The sequence below is a fragment of the Polyodon spathula genome, chromosome 15 (genome assembly GCF_017654505.1).
Source record: "Polyodon spathula isolate WHYD16114869_AA chromosome 15, ASM1765450v1, whole genome shotgun sequence".
NCBI lineage: Eukaryota > Metazoa > Chordata > Actinopteri > Acipenseriformes > Polyodontidae > Polyodon > Polyodon spathula.
In genome coordinates this window covers 12656924-12682553 of record NC_054548.1, presented here as the reverse complement: position 1 = coordinate 12682553, position 25630 = coordinate 12656924, and the positions used below count along the sequence as shown (strand labels likewise).

The window sequence follows — 25630 nt, the reverse complement described above, 5'->3', positions numbered from 1 at the left end:
GATCTGTCCTCTAAATCACTGCAGGAAGAGCGATAGGGAAAGAAAATAAATAAATAAAACATAACGTGATCTGGCTTTTCTGTGCTGTATCACATCATGGATTGTTATTGCTGTATTACCTGTTTGACAGTGTGGGCAGTAAGTGGGCACTAGAGCAGATGTTTTAAAAATAACTTTGAAACAGACTTTAAAGTTATAAGTATAAAAAGTTGTGGGGACGATTTTTCGGAACCCTGCTACTTACTCTTTAAAAGATACTTATACCACCAAATAATTTTTTCTCTGTGGGATGATGACATGAACAGAACAGCACTTTGTATCTTCAATTTCAATTTCCAACCATTTTAATTGTATATAATGTACAAGGCAGCATTACATAAGGTATTGGGCAGCATCTGCCTTGAGCAGAACCTTGTATCCTGCTGCACTAAAGCAGATACTGCATATTGCCTTTTGTTGAATAACATCGCATTTGACGGCAAAGCATTTTTGCGTTAAAGCCAAAAAAACTGGTAAGAGACATATTCTGAAACGCTTATCAATAACGGTCACTTACATTTGCTTTCTCAAAATGAAAAACCTTTAACTTGGCACACTTATAGTAAGTAAAAACTTACACTCAAGTGTTGTGGGTAGGTAGACTCTGAACAGATTGTCTTTCAAGCGTCCGCCTTTCTGATCCCGTTTATTACCCAAGAGGCAAAGAAGAGGGGATAAAATATTTATTTAAGATGACTTAGCACTACAGTAACTAATTTTATGTAGTAATCCCTTGAGAAACACAAGCTACTTTAGTTGAGCCTATATCTGTTGTTAAAGCTCAATGTTAATGTTACAACTAAAAGTGAAAATAAATGATTGGATTATATACAAAAAGCAAGGTTAAACAAACAGTGCAAGGCTTTGTACACAAACTGTAACTGGAATATATTAGCCCTTTTCCTTTCTGCATTTTCTCCTTAAAAGGCCATTTAATTAATCCAATTCTCCATACAGATTAAGTACTTGGCACTTTTCATATCACAAATCTGCAGCTGCGTGTTTGATTAAACAAAAAAAAACAAAAAAAAAACACAACATATCTTTGGCACGTTGTTTCTTAATAATAGCAATGAGCACACTTACCAAAGAAAATAAATGTAAAAGAAGAACATTATAATTAGATTAATTAGACTGTCCCACAATTATGTTCATTTTTACATCAAAATATAATTTACTGGTGTCTGTTACTGCATAATTCCATCGTTTATTGTAATAAAAGATAAAAGCTCCCCACCCCACTGTGGAGGCCTCCGCAAGGGCAGCTCTCAGCGAGATGGAGGGGAATCCCCGGCCAAATCATACAAACCACTTAAGCACAATCCTCTGACTTCTTACAGACATTGCTCCTTTCCAGTGAATAATCTATTTAATTATTTTTCTTTTAGCTGCTAAAGTCAACATCCTGAATGAATTCTTCAGTCCAGTGGAGTCTGTAGTCCTAGAAGCAGGGGGTTCTGAGGCACTGGAATTTCACTACCTTCCATTTCACTTAGGGAAGCGTTACTGTACTATAATACTGAGCAACGAGCAGGTAAATAAAGAAGTTGCCGATAAATGCCTACAAAATACTTGAATGCATACATTATATAGATTCTCCATAGCAAGTAAAAAAAGGAATGTTTGCATTTGGAAATTAATGTATTGTTTCATGTTTATGACAGTCAACAAGTACTGCTATTAATCTGAATTTAGTGCATACAGTTTGAATATGCAATAAAACACTAATCATGAACTGAATCTATGTGTTCACAGATTGGCGAATTTGTATATTCTGTCGAAGGAAAAGCTGAGTTGCCCTTACCCTTACCCTTATTCCCTGTGCAAAGTCTTCATGTCTTGCATGTTAGCAGTGCTTCTCCAGGTAAAGCCATAGTTTAATACAAACTGTGCATTGGATGCTTTGCTTAGTACTTGTGGAGCCAAGAGTGTTGATTCCAAATTTATCTTAGGTTAGCAGTACTGATAAGTGAAAATATATATATATATATAATTCTGAAATTATAATGTAGCCATTAGTTTAGGTGAAATAGGATAATCCTGTTTCAACATAAATAAATACACCTTATGAGACATTTCTACAGCTTTGTAATGCAGCATAGTAAACACCTATGCCTGATGTATATCAGGCACTCAGTTCTCAATCCTACACTTACTAATGAGGTAAAGTGAAATAATGAGAGAAGCCACCAGGAAGAACCATTAGCATTTTTCTTTTATTTGTAATTGTGTGGAAAAGTACAATATCTACCTGGAGTATAGTTACCTCCAAGGATGCTCGGTAGCTAATTTCCAACTAATTTATAATTATTATCTTATGATTCATATGAATGTACCATCTGGTACAGGAGCAATTGGAACAATACTTGTTTATAAGGGGAATATTCTATTTACTGTACCTTGGATTTGTTAAGGTAGACAACTGGGCCAATGACAATTGTATAAATAAAATGATGGTTATATGAATACGTCTGTGAGTAATTCTCCAGTGGCAGTCATAGACTAACCATGTTTTTGTTGCTGTGCCTATACAGGCCTATATTCATAAACCATAGTGCACTGTGTAAATGCTTAGGCTGTAATGTATGAATATGGCCAGTAATATCTATCCTCATTAATCTTGTAGGACACAGCAATGACAAGCCAATTTTGTGCTTTAAATGCTCAAATCGTTGTGTTTTGGAAGAGGAACTAAAGATCCCACTTGTGAATGAAGCCATGGAAAGGGCCCTGGTCACTGTGGCACAGCAGCGCATGTCATCTCTGGAGTTTGAACGCAGGAAGATCACAGGGACGTTGGAGAGCAGCAGTGTAAGGGCTGCTGTGTCGACACTAGGCATGTCCAGAAAAGAGGTAATATAGAACAGTACATCAACAAAGAAGGTTCTTGTTTACAGTAACACCCTGTCACCCTATTACCCTGTCATTTCACATAAAAAATTATATATATTAAAATGACATTAAAACTTGTTACTTAAAACAAAGCTGTGTGAAATAGGTGGCAATAAAAAAGATGTCATGAGAAAATCAGTGAGATAACTTCAATGTTGTTCAAATACAGACTTGTCTTTCTTCTAAAACTAAGATCACTTTTTTTTGTAACAATTGACAATAGTAAATATAATTCACAACTTAAAATTAATTTCTGTAACATATATACATGCAAAAAACAACAAATCCACCCAAAAACATGTCTCCAACCAAAAGCAGCATAATAACCTGCTTAATATTGCACATCAAATGTTTCCAAGGCTTACATGTAACATGAATATTTAGTATGCTTGTGTCATGTCTTTTTAAAATCATGTAACGTTTTTACATGTGTTTTAGAATTTAGATAAGTGAGCATGCTGATTCAAATGATGACATGCAAAAATAGTCAAAAAAAAAAAAAAACCCAACCAATTTTGTTTTTCTGTTTAAAATAATATGAAGGCTTTAGCTAGTTAAAGGGGTTGATTTGATCACCCCAGAATAAGACACAGCTGGATTTTGTACATCATGGATTACATGAACTACCTAACTGTTGTTATCCATGGATTACTCCTACTCATAAGTGGTTGGTCTCAGCGTATAGGTAGACCACTGTCTTTCTCTCTTACTAAATCTTATAAAAATGACAATTACTGTAGAGTACTGTTCCTTGGATTACCTAGTTTTACAGATGAGTAACATCATTTGATTAGTGCATCATCAGGATAATACAGAGTGCAATGTAAAAATAAATGCAATATTGTGGCTGTGTGAGGTGCTTATGCATTTCCAAAGCTGACTAGGTTGGATGATTAATGTTGCTCCTCAGACACCGCCCTTTAGAGGTCTGCCACTCACGTGTGCAACTTCCCTTGGGGTCTAACATAAGCACTGAATGCCAAAGGTCAGCAAAGACATACAGTTATTTTTTTTAAGACGCTGCTAAATGTCTGACAAACATCTACTCTGTATAACAGTATCATAAATACTCTTTACACAGGTACAGCCACTGCAGACTAAACTACAGAATAAGCCACCATATTGTGAATACACTGTTGAAGTAACCATGCCAGAGCACTTTCAGATGCCTAAGACAATATCACTTCCGGTATCAGTGACAAGTAGGGTGAATCTCAAAACTGCATGGCAAGCCAATGTAACAGGTAAAAAAATACTTTTGGTTTTATCTTAAATGTTTGTGTCCATTAGAGGAACAAGAAGGGGACACCGTTTAGATTATTTAAACAAACTGCTTTATGTTGGTTGATTCATGGCTTTCATTACTATTGCCTGCAAGCACTGATCATCTGTCGCTGTCACATGGATCATGCAAAGCAGGAAAATGCTGAAGCAACCTGACGTGTTTCCAGGCTGCAGTTGCCCGTGGAGAATTACTTCACAAATTCCAATAGCATAGCTCAGAAAAAAAGCATAACTGCCCCCTATGTGTACATTCAACTTCTTTATCTAGGGTGACCTAGAATAAGTTTTTAATTGGTTGAAATACAGATGGTCATATGCTCATAACTGTGTTTCTAGACATTACTGTATAAAGTAGTTTTGGTTGCTGTTTTATTTAATTGAGCAGATTTAACATTTAATTAGTAACCTTAGTACAATTGAGTGAGTTGTCTGTTGTCCAAAACATGAAAGTTTAATGACAGTGTGGTTAACCCGAGACACAAAGAATGACCTTTTTAATTGGTTTAAATATAGATTGTCATATGCTCATAATTATGTTTCTAGACATTACTGTGTAACGTATTTTGGTTGCTGTTTTGTTTACTTTAGCAGATTTAACATTTAATTAGTAGCGATATTGCAACCGAGTGAGTTGTTTGTTGACCAAAACATGAAAGGTTAATAGCAGTAGCTTAAGAATGTTCCAAGAGCTTTAATGATAAATTTACAACATTTTCCCATTTGAGGCAAGGCGTGCTTCTAAGTGTAGAGTGTAAGTAATTTTCAAGCAGTTTATTTTATGGCAGCTAGATATTTGCTGTTTTTTTTTTTAATCCTTTGATAAAGCTTGTCTTTTCACCATGTAGCACCCATTTTCCAAGATGAAATCTTGTTTTTTGAAAAACATCTACTTAAAGCACCATATCTCAATATGAAGATAACGAGTCTTATGGGTTTACACATGGCAGGAAATGCTTATTTAAATGTTGATATGCTGAAAAGCAACTTAACAAATATACATATCAGAAATTAAATTGCATAACCTTTATTTTTGCAGCATTCCGTTTTTTACTTTTCTTTTTGCTATCAAAACGAACTCTCAGAACCACTAAACCGAACATAGTCACATTACTTAATCTTGCCTCCTTAAAACAGTGTTTTGTCTGTTGAAAATGTAAATACTGGTTATGTAAAACCACGTTATTTTTTCAAAACAGAACAGGCATTGATTTATCATTGCTTCAAAGGATTTCAGCTACAACGACATCCACAGTGTTACCAGATGACATGTAAAAAAAGTGGTTTTGAGATATTTTGCTATTAATAGGAACAACAGACCAGTATTTTGTAAAAAGATGCCCAACAATCATATTTCACTGGACTGGAGGCCCCCACTTCCGATTTTTTTACATATCAATACAGTATGTATAGAACATGTAGTGGATTTACATCGTGACCTCATGATTTAGCACATGTTAAACTTAAGTAACAAAGAAATCCATTTCAAACAGTACTTTTGTGTTACACAGGAAGATCATTGGAGACTGAGTAGAGATGTATGGATACCCACAGAGCACCTTTCTCCTCTGACTGGTGGAAATAGAAGAATGTTGGCATTATCAAAGCTTTGGAATTTAGATAAATACGCTGCATAACATTTCTATTTCAGGGATAGACAGTAATACTGTTTACTGTGTGTCTTGTCTTCCCTCTTGCTAATTCTCTAACAGTAATGCAGATGGGAAACTTTATAGAAGTGGAACACCTGAAGAGCTGTCTAAAAATCCCTCTAATTAGAAGACTCAGTAAAGGAGCACTGTATGCATGATTTATTGTCTGACCTTTACAACTGGGCTTACCCTGTCATCACCACGATCACAGACCTAAGATATGCAAATAAATATGTAATTCCAGTGCTGTGTGATAAGATGTTAAGGCTTGTAGGCATGGTCACCACAGCAACAGCACTGCACAGGGTCTGATGGTAATACCAGGCTAATAAATGAGTAGCTAAAATATGCAGTAACTGATAATGAACCAGTGAACTACAAGCGACCTGAAAAACTGAGAAAATACACTTAATATATTTGCTTTCAGATGTAGTTATTCATCATTGTAAGAATTCTGTTGTTTTATGGGGGAAAAATAGCCAAATAGATGAAGATACAGCAAACCGAAATTAATAACATGCATTTATTAGTTTGTTAGATGGCATTGCACATCTGTTTTTATTATTTTTCTATTTTATTTTTTGTATTTAACCAGTGAAAGTGTCTGTAAGGCTTATTTACACAGAACAGTTTCACAAAACATTGTTTTTAGGTTTAATACAGATAGATGTTGACAGATATATTTTTGTTACCTACCATCACTACAACTAGCTTTTGACTGATGGGCCACCCATCCAGCTGACAGGCAACTGGACCTTCCCAGCTCAGTGCTGTCTGTCAGGTAGACGGATTAAAAGGGCTACCATGTTGTTTAGTTATTGAATATAGACATGAAGTCCAATAAAAGCATTTAATGGGTATTCAGGAAACATGACATGTGTACTTTATGCACAGGTAGAAATATAACTTATGTTACAGTAAACCTTTAACCCTATAAGGACCTGCAATTAGGATTCAGATGGGAAATCCTCTGCAGTGGAATACTAGCTCCATCATTTAATTATTATCAAGGGTTAATTTGTAAACAAAAAAGTAGCAGGTCTTATAAACAAGGAAGTGGGATAGCATTTTTGATAGCTCTAATGTACTGAACTTGATTTACAGTAACTCCCATATATGGTGCAAGTTCTCTTCTTCTTAGGGATCAGGGTTCTGTGCCTTATTGTTGGGAGTTGCATGCCGACCGTTCCCTAGCCATGTTTTAAGTGTATTAACTGTTGTTGTTAAGAATGGGAGTTTTTTGTCTTTTTACTGTTTGGGGTTTTTAAAAAAAAAAAAACAAAGTCATTTTCTTACTCATAGATGTGGAATCCCGGAATATATCATTACAGTACATTTTATGTCATTCAATTAATGGAACAGGAAAGCCTTTTTTATTAATTCTCACCTGTCAGACAAGAGTACTGAATCTAGTATCCTGTGTGATCCAGCACAAATGAATACCTAATTACTATTAATAAGTAAACTAATTTTATCTTGTGTTCTGCACATCCATAGATTTCAGTTTTTTCCATACTAGGAATTATTTTGTGTATCAGTGACATCTTGCATAATGCTGGTTGTGAAAAAAAAAAAAAAAAATTAGCATGATGTTTATGAGAATTCCATTTTAACATGGCGATCAAGATGCTATTTACATGCTTTGCTCACTTATTTTGCTAATTCATACAAACAATGAACTTCATTGTACATCGGTCCTGTTCAGTAAGTGACATTGCCACTATATTTTTTTATGCAAATAATGTTGAATTGCAGGGATTGTATTATCAAAAATAACAAAGCAAAAAAATGAATTAAATACAAACTGTATGGCTGTAGTTGTGATCTTCTTGTTTATTTATTTTTTAAATACCCTGAGACGCAAGATACAAATACTTTACTAAAAGCAACAGAAACAGATAAACTGATTTGAACTAGGTTGTAATTAACTGAATGTTCTACGGACATTTATATTTGAACCCCCGTAACAGGATGTGCACTATATCTTCCGAACCACTCATACTGTTGTGATAAAGCTCGGTTTGAGCATTCCTTGTACAATTCAGATAAGCTCAGATCAGAATTTAGGCCAGGTTCTCAAACACAAGTACATTAAAGGTATAGAAAAAAAGGCAAACAGTAAATGCATTGTGTCAGTTGCAAATATAGGACCCATTGTTGAAAATGGTTCAGTCCCAGAAACAAAATTCATCCTGCAAGTTTGGGAGTCTGCCCGCTACCATACAGATGTGTCTCCATGTTGGACTGAAGTAATCACAAGGTATTCTTTTTTCACTCTTTCCTGGCTGAGTGGAGGCCTAATTTTAGACCAAATATTTACATTGAGAGCTGCAGTCTCCTTTAGTCATCTGTGGCAGACTGATTTTGTTTTATTCCACAAATAAAGCAGGATTTGGGCTGTGCCACAATTGAATGAGTCTGTGATGAGATATACTGTCTCAGTAGAATAAAAGACCCTTTTAATTGTAATCCTAGGGGAGAAATAATTATAGAGGGCTTACTTAAACACAGGCCTGGAATTCAAGAGGCAGTCTGAACCAAATCTCAGTGACTGCACTAGACTTAGAAATTACTTTCTCTGCAAGGTGTTACAGCTGCTTTTAATTACTGTCGGTTAAATACAAAATTATTACATAATAATAATTACATATCAATACAACAGCATACAGCAGTTAATGGGCTAACAATGCAATAACCAACAGTAATACCTGGAAGTATGAAAATCAACAACATTAAATATACTAATACAAATCTCACATAGTTAAAGCTTCAGTTTCTTCATCTGCCAGCTTTGCATATTTTCTTAACAAGCTATTTAATGTATCAGGGTACTTTTTTATTCTCTGAAAAGGCTGCTTAAAAATGCAAGCTGCGTCATAATTCACTGTAGAGTACACTGTAAATCTATTTAGTTGAAGAACATAGGAAGAAATTTGGAAAATACAATCCTAATCCTTTTTTTCTTTTCTTGAAAGCACATTTTTTTCTTCGAAAGCATATTTAATGGAGTCATTGCACTCAGAATGTATAGACACTGCACATATACAGTTTGCAGATGTTCAATGTATACTTTTACATGTGGCTACATTACTGAAGAACACAGTATGATTACAGAATCTTAAATGTGTGTGTTGTGTTATCAATCACATACCCATATTTAATAGTGCATTCAATTCTGTCTGTTAGATATAAAAAAGTTAATAAATATTTAAGTAGAAATCTAAATCACAGTTGTTCTCCAAAACATAGTAAGAAAAGAGAACAGTGTTTGTTTTTTAATGCACTAAGTTTGATTTTTTTATTTTTTTTAATCAGGAATGTTTATCCACCACACATGTTGTTTAAATATATGGCTAGATAGATATAGATTTAAATGTCTGAGGACCCCCCCCCCCCAGTGAATCATTTGAAACGTGAAGTTGTGTTCACCATTTTGTTATCAAATCAAATCAAAGTTTATTTACAGGTGTATCTCAAAGCACTTTACATGACAAAAATAGTCAAATTTATAAAAGCAAAACAAACATGTCCAACTGAAAAAGTTTAAGTATAAAATGTAAATACCAGCAACTAAATTAAAAAAAAAGAAATAAAAAAAAAAAAATAAATATATATATATATATATATATATATATATATATATATATATATATATATATATATATATATATATATATATATAATGAAGATAAAATACAGATACAACAATAAAAGCTAAAACAGATATATACATGTACATATTATAAAAATGCCAGCGCAAACAAATATGTTTTTAGTCTTGTTTGAAAAACAGTTAAGGTCTCGACTTCCCTCACATGTGCTGGCAGCTCGTTCTAAAGTTTGGGTGCTCTATAACAAAAAGCTCTTCCTCATCATTTAATATACTTTATTTTAGGGATTACCAGCAATCCCATATTCAGGGATCTAAGGTTATGATTGGGTATATATGGGGTAAGCAGTTCTCCTAAATAGGTTTAGTGTCTTATAAATTAATATCAGTATTTTAAAATCAACCCTAAAATTTACGGGAAACCAAGGCAAAGAAGCAAGCACTGGGGTGATATGTTCCCTTTCTCTGGTTTTAGTCAAGATTCTAGCAGCAGTATTTTGAACCAGTTGCAAACAAGACAGTAAGCATTTCTGGAGGATACAAAGGCATGTACTAGAATTTTGCAATATTTCTCAAATGATAAAACAACGATTTTGTAATCTTTTTTGTGTGTCTTTAATAAAAGATCACAAATAAATATCTAATTTCTAGTACAGTTCAGAAGGTAGTCAGCTGAAATCCAGGACAAATGATTCAGGCTTATCTAGCTAGTTTGATGAATCCACTAACATAACCTCAGTTTTTTCTGCATTCAACAGTAAGAAATATTGAGACATCCAGCCCTTAATGTCAGTAAGACAAGTTGCTATATTGGTCCCAGAAGAGGCATCACCAGGTATTAGAGACAAATACAGCTGGGTGTCATCTGCATAAAAATGTACCATATTGTTATTACCAAAGAAATAATTATCTGGCCTGGGAAGCAGTGCTTTGTCTGGTGTCAATGCAATGTTTCTCCATGTACAGTGGCCCCCCGGAAAGTATCTTCCGGCTCACGAGAGGTTTCCGTCACCCTAGTTTGGAAAGCACTTGACTACAAAACCCTAAGCACCCTTAATCTCACACCTACATGAAATCGAGAAAATGCCACATATCTGTGATCGTATTTTCAAATGCTACACAGCTTAAATACAAAAAGTGGGAGCCTTTCAACCGTATGTGTGAGGAATTAAAATTTGAATGTTCGGCTTCCAAGTATTCCTTGGTTGCCTTTGAACACTTTAGTTGGCAGTATTCCAGGCTTTACTGTATATGAGTTCTGTTTTTTGAGATTGGTGTGTATCAGTAACAACATCACTTAAGGCAGCCAATTTAAGCCAACATTTTGTAGGTTGTTATAGGTTGTTTTTGCTATGGTTGAAATGTGCATTATACAAGGGGTGCATCCTAAGATTGCAGTTGCATCAAATGGAAAGATAGTAAAAATGCATTTGATGCAACAAGATAAGTCTGCTAGAATGATGTTTTTTGAATTGCTTCAAAACAAAAACTCACTGCTTCAGAGAAAATTCTGAAAGGAATATTTCATTATTTAATTTTATCATTTTAATGAAATCTGGAATCCAAACTCTTGTGTATTACAGTAGTAACACTGATTTTATTTTTTACATTTTGCTGTTTTGCTAAAAAAAAAAAAAATGATAAAAAAAAAAAAAATCAAAATCAAATTAAATAATGATATTACATAATAAAGTAGACCTGTCAGACCCTGAATAGTAAATTGTAGGTCAAGAATAAGAAAAACTGCCTGGGGTGTAATAGTTTGCTGATGTCTGAACAATCCAATAAACATTCACCAACCTTCCTGTGGGGGGCTTCCCTTCATCTCTTGATGGAAGTCAGAAAGCTTCTAATTTTAGTGTAAGCAGCATTCATGAATTATAAATTAATGGCCTCAGCTACAGCTAATAAGTATAAAAGCTCCAAGTTGTATGCGTTTATGCAATGCATTATACTGGCGGTGCCCACCTGATGACCCCTGCAAAGTGCCCCACCCAGCTCATTCCAGACAGTTGCCACGTTGAGGTGCTAGGGAGGCTGAACTTTGATTGATCGATGGAGCCAGCATCTCTGCCATTGTGTGCGCTAATGTACCGAGGATGTCGCAAATAGGCTGCTCCCTGAAACTAGCCATCAACACTGGACCAATAGGAAATCCATTTTACCTGGTGGAGGAAAAGCACTCATTCCAGCGAAGCTTGGTCCCCACCACTACAATCTGATAATAGCTGGCCAATATTAACATGAAAATAAAGTGTGTTTTCTGAGTGTTGTGTACATACATGTTACTTCATGGTACACAGTTCTTGGTCACAAATAACTGTAAACTATTTAATTATTTCTAATCTTCTTTCATGTTTTAAGAAAATGACGCAGTTGCTGTCCCCCTGAAGTTTCATCCACCAGCACCAGGACGATATCCATGTCAAATCATTCTACATTCACCTCGAGATGTTCGCGTGTACCTCATTGAATGTGTGGTAAACTCAGAGGGTACAGAAGTGGAACTGGAGTTTGTAACTCCTGCCCACCAGTCTGTTACTCAGGAAATTCCACTAGTAAGTGTTTTTTTTTTTTTAATCTTTATTGAACACATCAGAATATTTTTTTATTTACTCAACTTAAAGGTGAATTGTAAATCTTTGTAAAATATTACATAGAATTTCATAGAGAGTTACTGTCTTGTCTTGAAGATGAAATGATCAGAGTGGGATGGGAAAATCGTACGTTGGCATTCTGAACTATCAGAACTGTGCATTGTAAAGACAGCTCACTCAAAATGTATTAAAGTACACTGCCTTTATTCCAATTGATCATGCCAGTACAGATTTGCATGGATAAAAAAAAAAACGCATTAAAAAGTGGTATATAAATATCAGGTTTTTTTTTTTTTGCAATAACCTGAAATACATTTAAAGGGTAAAGTAATGAAGGAACTAGCAACATCTTTGAAATCTGACAAAATATGTTTGTGAATAAGCATTCAAGTGTGATGTGTGCACAAGAAACCTAAATTACCTACCCTGTCCTTCAATAGAAATGTTCCTCTTCACAAGGTTATTAAACATGCAAAGTGCTTAGTAATAGACACTTAAAACTAGTTGCTGGTTTTCACTCACAACATCCTTTTGCTTGAAGTTAACATTTTCTGTTCACTTACTGACTGATTAATAAGATATCTCTTTCCATTGTTTGTTATCTTGTTTTTTTATTTTTTTTTATTTGCTCTACTATACCTCTCTGTGCTTTACAATGCTTACCTATACTTTACCATGTTTTCACTATGCTTTATTACATTTTGCTATGCTTGTACCATGGGTAAGTTTTATAAGGACTGAAGGAAATATAGCTGTATATAGTATACTCTATACTTACATTTAATTATTTGGCATTAGCTTTTCCAAGCACACGTACAAACCAAATTGCACATTATTTCGATAGTATTCACCAACAAATAACAAGTGTGAAAACATAAAATACATTTTTATGTAGTAAAAGTTATGGATGTGTCACATTTTGGACAGTAATATAGATTGAGTTGGATGCAATGTTAATTACAACTGTATGTGCTTCTATATATATATATATATATATATATATATATATATATATATATATATATAATATAAAACAGCATGATCAGGAATGTAAGAAGATGACAGGGTTTCTTAGGAATGTAGTATATGGCCAACCAAGTTAATTTATTAATTATACTTAGACATTAAATCACTTAATGGGAATTATTAAATCTGGTTGTCTTGAAACCCACTTTCTTTTAAAAGAATATCAATATTCAATGTTATAAGACAGTAATACATGGCGTTTAAATAGATACTGAAATAATTCCATTTATTTAAAAAGGAACATTCTTCCGACAGTTTTTTTTTTCTTTCTCTAGAACAACCAGACTCTGCAGGACTGGAAACTTCGAGGCATTGTCAAAGGCAGTGGGTTTTATGGCCCGCCAGTAATATACGTGCGGGCTGGTGAAAGAGTGCAATACCCTTTGATGTTTAGACCTGTCTTTGAGTGCATTACCTTGGTAAGACATTACATAATGCATTGTCTCTTTTCCAGCATGATGGTTTTACAATACAGCTATTGTAATCTATAATATCCACTAAATGTCTTGATATATAACACGTTACACATTATGTTCACATGTTAATGGATGAAGTGCAACATTGTATGTTATTTCTATGTGAGTTTTGTGAGTTTTTTTTTTTTTTCAATGCAATGGTGTGGCCACAGCTTTGGTCCCCAAACTAAAACGTGCATATAGATCCCCGTGAAAAAACTTGCCAACAGACTTCACTGTACTGAAGAACAAATAAAAATGTATGAACGTTTTGTTAGGCAGAGCTGTGAACTTGTGCTTTGTCGCTCTGGCTCAACCTGCTATGTCTGAAAAGCAAACATCTGCATAGTAACAACACTTCATATTCGGTGTTGCTTATCAGATCAAGTGCTAAAATGAATGAATACAAAGTAAATCGGCTTCTGTAGGCAGAATACACTTTTCAGCGCTGAGAAACTGCAGCAACTTTGTTTTTTTATTTCTTCAAGTCTATTTCATGTGGAATCAGTACTAAGCCATTTGATTTTGAAGAAATTAAGTGTTACAGAACACCCTGCAAAGTCTACAAGAAACTCATAACGTTACCTTCGATGTGTCCTGTGTTGCAAGGGTTATATTTTTAAACAGTCTGCAATATTTCTAAACATATTGCTGACTCAATTTTTTAATCACACATCCTGGGTCAAATCCACTGGCCAATGCTTTTCTTAAATTTATTCGCCAGGAGAAAACAAAAGTCTGTATCCTAAACTTGCATTGTTGCAGGAGGGAGCATAAACTGGATACACTGCAATGTTTATAAGAAATATGATCTTTCTCCTGCCATATGTTCCTGAGAAAAAGTTGAAAAAAAGTAATTTCCCTAGTTCATTTCTGATGCAGAAATCACAGTCCTGGCACAGAATATGTACAAATGTGCTGCACTTTTCACAGGGAACTAGACATTGGAGAGAGTTCAACAAAGAGGAACTAACCAATCCCAGGCAAAAAAAAAAAAATTTAAAAGTGTTTGATTCATTATGAATACAGTATACTGTAAACCCTCTTTTCGCACACGACTGCTATAGGAATAGTGCAGTGAACTGTGAACACCCTGTATTCCATGACTCCTAGAATGGTAATGAGTCATGAAGACAGATGGAAGGTACTGACATGTGTAGCCTAGAAGAAAGAAAGATTATGGGGAGGAGTTAACAAAGTTAATCTCAGTCACTATTTCATACGTTGACAAGGACCAGAGGACAAAGTTGGAAACTGAATGGACAGCCTCAGGTCAAAGCGTAGGAGACACTGTTATTTCTGTTGAGTCATTGGGATCTGACATGACAAAGTTCTGGTCTCAAATAGCTTCAAGGAACCCAGCAAGCATTGAAGGGCTGTATGGCCTCCTTTCATTGTTATGTTTCCTTTTTTTCTTATGTTCTAATTAGGAATTCAAATATCATGTTGTGTTCTGGCCTTTGTAGACTTTTGGAGACTTTCTAGTAATCATGTAAACTTGGATGTATTAATATCATCTGTGTTTCCTGCACTGATTTAATTTCATATATTCAAATGCAAGATATTTGTCTGGGACTATATAAAAAAGATACATCTTTAAGCTTTTTCTCTTGGGTTATTACATGTATTGTGCAATTACATGCAAGGGCCCAAGCTGCACCAACTGTGTATGAGTTGAACTGCTTCAGGGTGTCCTTATTAATTCAGTGGAAGCATTTTAAATATGAACATTGATGGTCACTGCAGGTTCTCCTGTATTAAGTGGGACTCAAATTAACATTTCTGGGGAGATCAGTTAGCAAAAGAGCAAGCCTCCTGCTGTGGTAACTCTAAGGTGTCTCTTGAACTCTATTTTATGTTATTATTATTTTCTCAGGGCAAACTTACACTGCAGAATGAAACAGATGGCACCGAGCATATTTTTGGGCTCAAAGGGGTTGGCAAGAAGCCATTGGCACTGGATCACGTTGTAATAGACTGTCAAGTGAGACAAATTACCCAGAAGGTCCTAATGGTTCCCAATTATACGCAGACCAGGTTAATATGCAAGGTAAGAGAGTCTTTAAATGCATATTAAAACATTGCAAGAGATTTGGATCTGTGCTTTGGAACTGTGGCAAGGCAATGTAGAAGCAGGCAACAAAGTGCTTTGTTAAATGTAATGATTTTATTTTTTTTCTGATTTAAAGACTGATGGTATATCAAATTGAGAAAATACAGAGTCTGAGTTGCTAATGTCAACTTCTTTTCATGCACAATGTTATCACAACAATTAACATATAAGCTGGGTGCACTATTTTAGAAAGTGGAACCTGTTGCTAGCAGCGTACTTGTGATTATATGGGTGTTGCAGCTGCTATTTGCAAAAATCGTCTGTTTTAGGGGGACACTTTTTAATTCAATTTTTCACACGCTTTGGGTGTTGACAGGTGTCATTTTAAATGACATGTAACAAAAAACATAACCTGTTAATGCAAAATGTGTAACATTTTGTAATTTTGGGTATTCTGGATGGCAATGTAATATTTGCTGTATTCTGTATTCTTAATGAAAATCTTAGGAAAATCTTAGTCCAATAGGAAATGTAGTAACTGGTTATATACTGTATACATAGGAGGCTGTAATTCCGTACATAGGTGTAGGTTCCAAAAGGACTTCCTGAATGTACCAGCCTTGAAACTATGACTTTGAATGCAGCATTGAACCACATGCTAAGGATAATTTCAATTTTGCTGTGATCAAGCAAATTTGGGCAAATTAGTCAAGGCAAAGTATCTAAGTAAAACATAGAAAACAGTGGTCCACAAATCTATTTAAAATGCAATTATAAAATTGGTTGCCAGTTTTAAATGGTTGGTGTGTTTTAAATAGTAAGTACCATTTTGCAAGTAGTATGTTTTTAAACAGTTGACACCATCTACCGGTTGTGGTATACACCATTATTTTTTTTTTCATAATAATGAACTGCAAATGTCAGTACTTCTTCAATCAACTTAATGGAACAATAACATACACCTCCTGCCATGAATTAGAGTAAATATCAACAGTATGAATAGTATAGAATAGGAATAAGCAATGATCACTGTTTGATAATCTGATACTCTCAATAAGAATCTGATACTCTCAATAACGTATCCTAAATAATGTGTTAATACCAAGTTTCAAGACATTTGATTTATACAAAAGCCATCCAGATTCATACAAAAATACAAGTGTGACATGCAGAAGGACGGATGTCCGCAGGGATTTCATAACCCAGGTACAACAGAACACAATTTTTCCACTCTGCATAAAAGTGAACTAATGTACAGCTGTATATATAATAATTCTATCAACCCACAATTCCTTGTCATCTCCAAACATGTGATAATGGCATATCTATTCCTTAACCTTTTCTCTACATTGTTTATAGAAATGAATTACCAATGTAAAGTGTAATCCTCTTACATTATGTACAGTATGTCCTACTTACCATCTATCCCCAAATTCAAATAAGTATTGCTACTACTTGATCCATCAAAGTAGCACAAGTATTACAAGGAGTTTCTTAATTCAAGGTACATGATGACTGTACCAATCATGTCACAAATGCCAGGGTTTTGTTCATGACATGTGCACTGTTTTTGTGAAGATTCTCAAATATACGTCAAGTAAAATTAATGCACTTATGTTTGTTTTGTGTTTGTAAAAAAAACAAAAAACATTTGTCTAAATAAAATAAGGTTTCATAAAGATAAACTTGAACAAATGTTACAGTGCCTATTGGTATCAAGTATTGGAGACTGACCCAAATAGTAAAATATTGTCTTGCTCATCCCTGGAATCAAGTCGTGCTAACCCTGGGACCTAATCTACATGGGTAAATATGGCAAGATATTTACCAGCTGTCAGTGACTCATTAATCATGTGTATCAGTGGGTGTCTCCTTTAAAAGCAAAGTACTGTTTAGTAAGGGTTCAATGCAGAACTCCAGGTTATACTATAAGTATATGTTACAGTAAATAAAACACTATTTATAAAATCTGGAAAATACATGTGTGAGAGAAGACTAACAAAAAGACCTGAGAAATGTTGAAATGGGACTGGCATTTTTGATATTCAGCTCTAAACTGGAGCAGAAGGACACAGACATTGTGGAAGGTTGTTGTTAATAGATTTTCTCTACTGCTACTCTATAGGTTGCAGAACTTTGAATTTCCCAGTTGAGCTACCATGAAGGCATTAAAGCTGGTACTTTAACCTGGTAATCTTTAAAATATATGTTGTTGTTTTAAATGACTAGCTGGTTCATGTATTTATTCATTCTTTAACCAGGAAGTTAACCCACTGAGACCAAAGCTTATTTTACAAGGGTGTCCTGGCAAGATGATCACAGAACAGGCAACAAAAAATACAACATATATTTTACAAAACCAAAACCAAATAAGTGTCTACAAGGTATACATCAGGGATTCACATAAAATACAACTTTAAAAATAATAAAACATCAACAGCATTCAATGAAGCATCAAAAACATTTACACATTATTAATTCATTAAAATAGCCGTAACTTTAGCCAATATTCTACATTTATCTGGTAAATTCTGCCTACCAATTAGAGACACATTTAGAGACCAATTAAATTCTGGTAAATTCTGGTAAATTCTGCTTACCAATTAGAGACCTTAATATTTTTTGTCCAACCAATTCCATTCCTGTTACTTGATAATTAAGTGTAAGCCTAGATCTTAATTTATACTTGGCTGTATTGGCTACAGCCCTCCCTTTCCATCAAAATGTGTTTTCATGTGTTATTAGGATTAGTGCCTTAAGGAACCTTATTGTGATGTGACTACATCTAGCAAATCTTTCAGCTGGAAAAGCGGAAAACAATCACATAAATGAAGTACCATTACACAACTGTGACAGGATTGTAGTAATAAAATAGTTTTTAATTGAACAAGACTAAATGGTATGCAAAGACAAATCTACTTGTAGCCATAAAAAACAATAAAGCAAAGTAAGGAAGCAAGGAAATGTAACATCAATAAATACTTTATAAAGCACAAAAGCAAATGTGCTTTAACAACATGGGTATAGTTTTAAAATTTCTGAGATGATGCATATACAAACAAGAACTGTACTAGAAATTAAATTTATTAATGAAAAAGGGAAGGACATTTCAAAATCCCTCTTAGAATGTATTTCACATTTTTGAAGACGTGAAAAATGCCTCCTCCAATACTACCTATTGGAGTGAGTAAGTAGTGAAACAATCAGAACGGTGATGTGGAACAGCCAATTCAAGGATCCATTTAGATTTCATTTACTACTGTCTGGATGGATTTAAAACTGTATGGAACCACTCAAACTGAACTACTTTTTTTTTTTTTTTTTTTTACAGTTTAACAGATATAATCGTGTTTCAGTATTTGCAATGGATAAAACTGTAGCATTAAAAAATCTTTATCCAAAGTCATAGAGAATGATTCAGCTTTAATAAGGTTTATTACTCATAACTGTTTTGTATTACCTGTTTAGAACATTTGATTCACCTTAAGTCCCCAAAATGGCAAACATACCGTATAAAGTTTCTGAGTTTAAATACAGGACTCAACTTATTATTTCATCATTCTATAATACATGGTTAGATCATGTCTATAGTAAATTGTCACATAATACCCTTCACTAATTCACTGTTTTCAATATTTCAGTATTTTTTGATGTGCAGGTCACACAGATAAATAAAAAGCAAGTACTGTACCTTTCTTCTGCTCTGTAGTATTTAGTTCAAATGTGATCCTGATTTAAACCAAGTATAATGCTGTAACAAACATTTAATACAGTACTGTATCAAATGTTCCAATGTAGGTGCTGTGTGCATGTAAAAGAAGACCTGTGTAACTCATGCACCACTGGTGACAATGTGTCTCATTCGGTTTTAAGCAATTAACATTAGTTAACAATAGCACTTAAGATAGTTAACTCAATATTTCAAATAAACAAAACATATCAGCATTCAAGTCAATTAACATTTCATTTTTTAACAAGTACCATTCAATACATTAACATTCAATTAAAGTAGTTGACTATCAATATTTCAATAGTAAATCTATAATGAGATTACACTTAAACACTTAATTACTGAGAAAAAGGTTTGAATTCTTTAGGTGACAATTTATTTCAATCTTTGTACCAAATTAGCAGAACATGCTCACATGAATGGATATTTTGTTTTGATCAATTAATGACCAGTACTAGGCTGGAACTAATTAATAATTAATCCAGTGTAGTATTTATTTATTTATTTATTTAGTAGTCACCAATTTTTTTTTTTTAATTATTTTCTTCCAATTTAGAGTATACAATTATTATTTAGGCTCAGCTCCCCGATACCACCCCTACACCGATAGGAGCGGCGAAGACAAACACACGATTTCCTCCGAAGTGTGTGCTGTCAGCTGACCGCTTCTTTTCACACTGCAGACTCACCATGCAGCCACTTCAGAGCTACAGTGTCTTCATTAAGACCTTGGGTTTTAAGGTGCCAAGTTTATATATCTAAAAGGTTTCCCTTTGAAAAATAAGTCTTTGAATGTCACCACCTCTCTGTGGTGCAGTGACATGTTCAGTACCCTGGTAGGGTTGCAGAATGTTAGGCCCACACGCACAATGAGGGTCATGTATGAAGTGTTTACCATGGCAATAAGGCCATAGCGCTGAGTTTATGCTGGCCTTAAAATTGCCCCATATGCATCATGACACTTTTGGCAAGTTAAGGCCATGTTAGCACTGCCAAAACATGCTCCACCGCTCATTAGCCATGCACTTTAAGGAACGTCAAGCATTAATTATATGCATGAGCAAACTGTAGGTGGGGTTCATTTAAATGAAGTCTGTGATATTAAACTTAGATTCATGAAGTCTTCAGGTGTTGTCCATCAACATTCTATCTGTATGCTGTAGAATAGTGTCCCCTGAAATTTAAAGCAACAATATAGAAGCAACAGATTTCATTCTACATTTTGTAGCAACATGTAGACTAGTGTCCCCTTGGCTTAATGGGAATGTGCTAATTTATCTTGAAGGGTAGTGGATTTTTTGTATGCAAAACATGGCGGTTTCTGAAAAACTTTTGGAAGAGTAGGCTCACTAGATGGTATGTATCAATATTTCTTTATGGTATCTCTAATTTGTTTTGAGCCATATTAATATATACTAACTCAAGGTTACTCTTGAGAAGTGTGTAAAAGAGAGCGACTCACAGTATTGCGTTCATGATCAAATGCCCTCGCCACCCATTCTTTTGGATATTTTCTTTCAGTGAACCTATCAGACATAATATTTAAATGTTTTTCAATCTCTTCAGTTTTGTGACAAATCCCGCTTAGCCTTAGAAATTGACCAGTAGACAAACTTTTCTATAGGGACATAGGATGATGGCTAATAGCCAAAAGCAAAGAATTGCAATCAGTCTTTACGATATAACGTAGTGTATAATTTGTTGTCCAACTTAAAAATGTAAAAACAGTGAGATCCAAACAATGAAAATCAGTTTCAGACCAAACAAGCTTGAACTTCAAGGATGTTATTGCATTATTCAGATAATACAAAACATTTTCCATTTCTTTTGTGCCAGAGTGGAGGCTTCATCTTGAGGTGGTGAGCCTCATCTGGGAGAGGTTCGGGAGAGCAGAGATAAACCTCTTTGCCTCCCAGGAATAAACCCACTGTCCCCTCTGGTTCTCCATAATAGGAGATGTGGAACTGCTGAGAATAGATGCCTTGGTACACCAGTGTCCGACCAGTGACCAGTGTATGGACAGGACAAAAAGTTGGAGGTGGTTTGAACAGTTTTTTGTCTGCTAAAGGTCAAAGTCCCATGGTCAAGCCCTGTCTATGCAGCGACTGTCCAAGTGGATAGCAGACACAGCCATTCTACCATGGGCGTTGCAACTTCGTGGGCTTTATTCCAGCGTGCATTTGTCAAAGAATGTTTTGTATTTTACAACTGCTCATATCTATAATGTGATATTTTGTAATGTGATACTTTGTAACAGCTGTAAGTTGCCCTGGATAAGGGGATCTGCTAAGAAATAAATTATATGCAATGTAGTGGTGGGGGCTACTCCTCATACTTTTATTAGGTTCTACATGCTAAATGTTGTGGATCCTCAAAACCCTAGTTTTAGAACTAGAGTGTTAAGGGCGGCTTTCCAGTCGACCCTTCCAACAAAGGCAGAGGGGAAACCCTAGTTACTTGTTACTGGAATACCGAATGGTAACGCACAAGGCAACCTCTCGGCTTAGCTTTAGCATTCTGGTCATTCTGCAGTCATGCCCTTGCGACAGCTTGGGTGTACTCAGCCATTCAGTAATGGTTACATTTCATACTTGAAAGGAAACGTTAGGTTATTATCATAACCCTGGTTCCCTGAAATAGAAATGTAACCATTAACCTTCAAGGTCGCTGCGGACATTATTCGCAGCAGGTCTGAAGGAAAAATGATGCTGAGATCTGTAACAGCAGTGCTTTTGATCTTTCGGGGGCCGGCGCACTACTATGTCACGGGCTTGGGGAGCAGCTGTGGTATACAGTATTCAGGATTCTTTAGGAGGTAAACACCCATTCAGTAATGGTTACATTTCTATTTCAGGGAACAAGCTTTATGATTCTCTCTGTTGTAGATACAATTCCAAAGCTTCTAAAGCTAAATCATGAGGTATGTTTGTGTATAAACCTTCAATGTCAAATGTTGCCATCATAGCAGAAGTAGGTACAATGAGATTTTCCTACAAATACTAAAACAGACAGTAGTTTACAGACAAATGGTTTAATGAAAAAAAACCTACATAATTTGACAGTGGTTCTGTTAGTGAATAGATACCAGATACAATTAGTCTATCAGAAGGACATTTTTAGTTTTTATGTGTTTTTGGCAATGTAAAAGTGGGACAATTTGAACATTCTTTTTTTCAGAAAATTATATTCCTTTCTTGTGATCAAACTTTGACTCCGGCTTCTTGTAACAAAATCACTAAATTATTTTAATGGATTATTCTGTAGGGATCTATAGAAGGTGGTGTTGCTCAGTTGTCTAGATATTTCCAATTTTTAATAGGTTGTACTCTTAATTACAAGTACTATTTCTCTTCTAATAATTCTCATAACTCTTTTAATGCAGTTTGTTCTTCCCTTGACAGGTTAGAATGCAATTTCAACGGGTCTTTACGAGAGCATTTTTATTTGTTAAAAGCTGTGGTACAATCTACTGTACATAGAATTTAAAAGCAATAAAAGCTGATAGACCATTTAAACTATATACAGTACACCTAATGGTTGTGCAGGGACATCATCTGCTTGGTCTGGTAAAACAAGTTACATACATAAGCAAGTTTTTACAGGAAATTAAAACAGTAACAAGAAAAGTGCTGTGTGATGGTAAGATTGACATGATAATTAAATTAAGTTAATAGCAGTAGAAACCAGGTAATGGATAGAAGATGCCTACCTGCCTGCTGTACTGGCTGATGAGTGAAACCCCATCCCTTTCACCTTGCCTTTGTTAGCCATAACATTTGAAGACAATTTAATCAAAATTGCACAGCAGGAAGCTGCTTAAATGTCACTTCTTTACAAAATGCATAAGAAAACAGCATATAAATGTAGAACATTTAATTGAAAGGCTTGTTGTCTTTTGGACTAGAGTGCTAGTGAGCTGTAATAAAATGAAATAAGTTGGAGTACATCTTTGCAGGGAATTATTTCTGTAATAAAGCATCCCTGCTTTGCCAGAAAAAATCACTGCTGTATGTATTGCTGTATAGTCTTAAGGGCAGCAAATCCACAATTGTAACTGGAAATTTAATGGAGCAATTTTAAACCTAATGTGTTTTCCCCATATGTGGAAGAGGTGTGGGTAATTCACTGACTAGGAGACAGACAGGTGTACTTGAAAACACCACACAGGTGCCCAGTTTTATTTTCAAACAGTTCTTGCTTTTTCCGGCAGAGGGCACTGTTGACCGTGGGCTGCCTATCAACGATGATAGACAGCACCACGGAAATACCACAGCTGGTACGTGAACAGCAAGTGCACTCGCAGGTGCTCAAAGAAATAATAATGAAAACAGAAGGCGAAAAGAACAAGGAAAAATAAAACAGTAATAAAACTACAAATAAAAGGTGCTGCACTCGGCAGCGTTATCCCGGTCGCCGCTACCCGCACGACCCGGATCACCGTCCTATTCTATCGGCTATCTATACTGCTCTTTTACAATACGCCGGGGTCTGCCCAAGGATTCCCCGCTCTCTCTCTCTGTCTCGCTGTGAATCTTTATTTTTCTCCCGGCTGATTCCCGGTCCTGAATCAAAGCTTCCTCACTCTTAACATGTCTAAGTGGGCAGACCTGAGGAAACAACAGAGCATTATTTTATAGGACCAACAATCACCCAAGACCCGCCTCTCAGCCATTCAGAGAGGGGGAAAGTCCACACACCCACTTTCCCACCTCCCCGTGTCACTGCCATGACTCACAGGCGGTTGTTGGGCGACTGCCGCCCTCTTCCTGCAGCCCGTGAACACACCAGCAGAGTCAGCACAGATCTCTCCCTGTTACACCATGTTATGGCACAATAAATGTAAGTGGTATAGCAATGGTAGAGACTGTGCAAGTTTTGGCTGCTATATTAGGCATGCTTTTTTTATAATGATTCAACCTTTTTACTGTTTTCAGAGTTTAAAAAATACTAAAAGTAGAAATAATTTTTTTTCTTGGTTTTAAGTACAGCATCCTTTTTTCAGGTTGTTTCTGACCTACCATTGGTTAGTGGAGCGCCAACTCTTGATATAAAAGCAGGACACACGGCTTCCTACCCAATAAACATATCATCATGGAAACGAGGGAAGCATACAGGTAAGACCAGTGAACATGCTTTTTCAGATTTGTGTTTAATTTCCAGTCTTGGATTCAAGGCCGGGACCCACAAGGAGCCACAAGGCCAAGGCTGGGAACCATTTAGGTCGAGGCCAGGAGCCATTGAGGTCGAGGTCAGTGACAAGAATTTTAAAAGACAAGGCCTCAGTCAAACATTCATTTTTAGTAATTGGGATAAGTTGGGGTAAAAGTAGGCAGTTTTCATCAAATTCATACAATTGTAAACTGTAAATTGTAAAAGAGCTGCTTTCCAAAAAGGACAGTATTTCTGGTCAAAAAAATAAAGCTTGCATCTTGTACAGAATAATAACAATATTAACTTAGTTATTTAAAACTGGTATACTGCACAACAAGTACCTATTCACTAATTTTGCAAAAAATTATTTTCATGGAAGGCAAAGACATTGATAAAAGAAGGAGAAACATTTTGTGTAAATAATTATTACAGCATGTTTTCACAAATACCCTGTGTTCATATTTTACTATTTACATAGTATATATGGCCATATAGTATGTCCAGATAAATGTTAATTCAGAACCACTTTATCATCCACAAGGGTAATCACAGTCTACAGCACAGCAACTATTCAAACTTTACTATGTTTAAATATTTTACTTTGCGTTGCACTTTAAAAACACCAACTAAGAGGAGCTTGTCTCCCATTCTTGCTCTGTGTGGTCGCATTAGCAGTCCACTCTGACTAAATACCCTCTCAACAGATGCTGGAATGCAGAATATCTTTTCCAACAAAGGCAACATTCTTTTTTTCACACTTTTTTCCTGTACTGAACCCGAGTGGTCAGTCCCTGAAAATGTGTCCCTTGAGTTTGGGAACTGATGTCATCCAAGTAATGTTGCACAATGTGCCATGTTGATGTAGGTGAAGCAGTCCCCACCGCCTGGCGTCTTTTCTTGTTGTTATTATTATTATTATTATTATTTATTATTATTATTATTATTATTATTATTATTATTATTATTATATAATAATAATAATAATAATAATAATAATAATAATAATAATAACTAGAGTTACCAGCAACTTTACGGCTTCCTCTACCAGTACCAGTACCAGTACCAGTACCAAATACTTTAGCAAACAGTGCAGAATGGCATTTTTACATAGTAACTATAGCCCTATGTGCACTGTCTCAGGAGT

The 25630-nt window shown here is 35.2% G+C and overlaps 1 protein-coding gene across 2 annotated transcripts in view; it reads left to right on the top strand.

Annotated features, from left to right (window-relative positions):
• The window catches only part of LOC121327579 (cilia- and flagella-associated protein 47-like), a 135786-nt gene that overhangs the window by 47522 nt on the left and 62634 nt on the right, over positions 1-25630 (top strand). For both annotated transcript variants that reach the window (XM_041271684.1, XM_041271683.1), the window contains 8 exons: positions 1428-1573; positions 1795-1903; positions 2666-2892; positions 4013-4175; positions 11839-12032; positions 13373-13516; positions 15429-15602; positions 24338-24449. In XM_041271684.1, the coding sequence (XP_041127618.1) occupies positions 1428-1573; positions 1795-1903; positions 2666-2892; positions 4013-4175; positions 11839-12032; positions 13373-13516; positions 15429-15602; positions 24338-24449 (1269 nt within the window). The remainder of the gene's footprint in view (positions 1-1427; positions 1574-1794; positions 1904-2665; positions 2893-4012; positions 4176-11838; positions 12033-13372; positions 13517-15428; positions 15603-24337; positions 24450-25630) is intronic.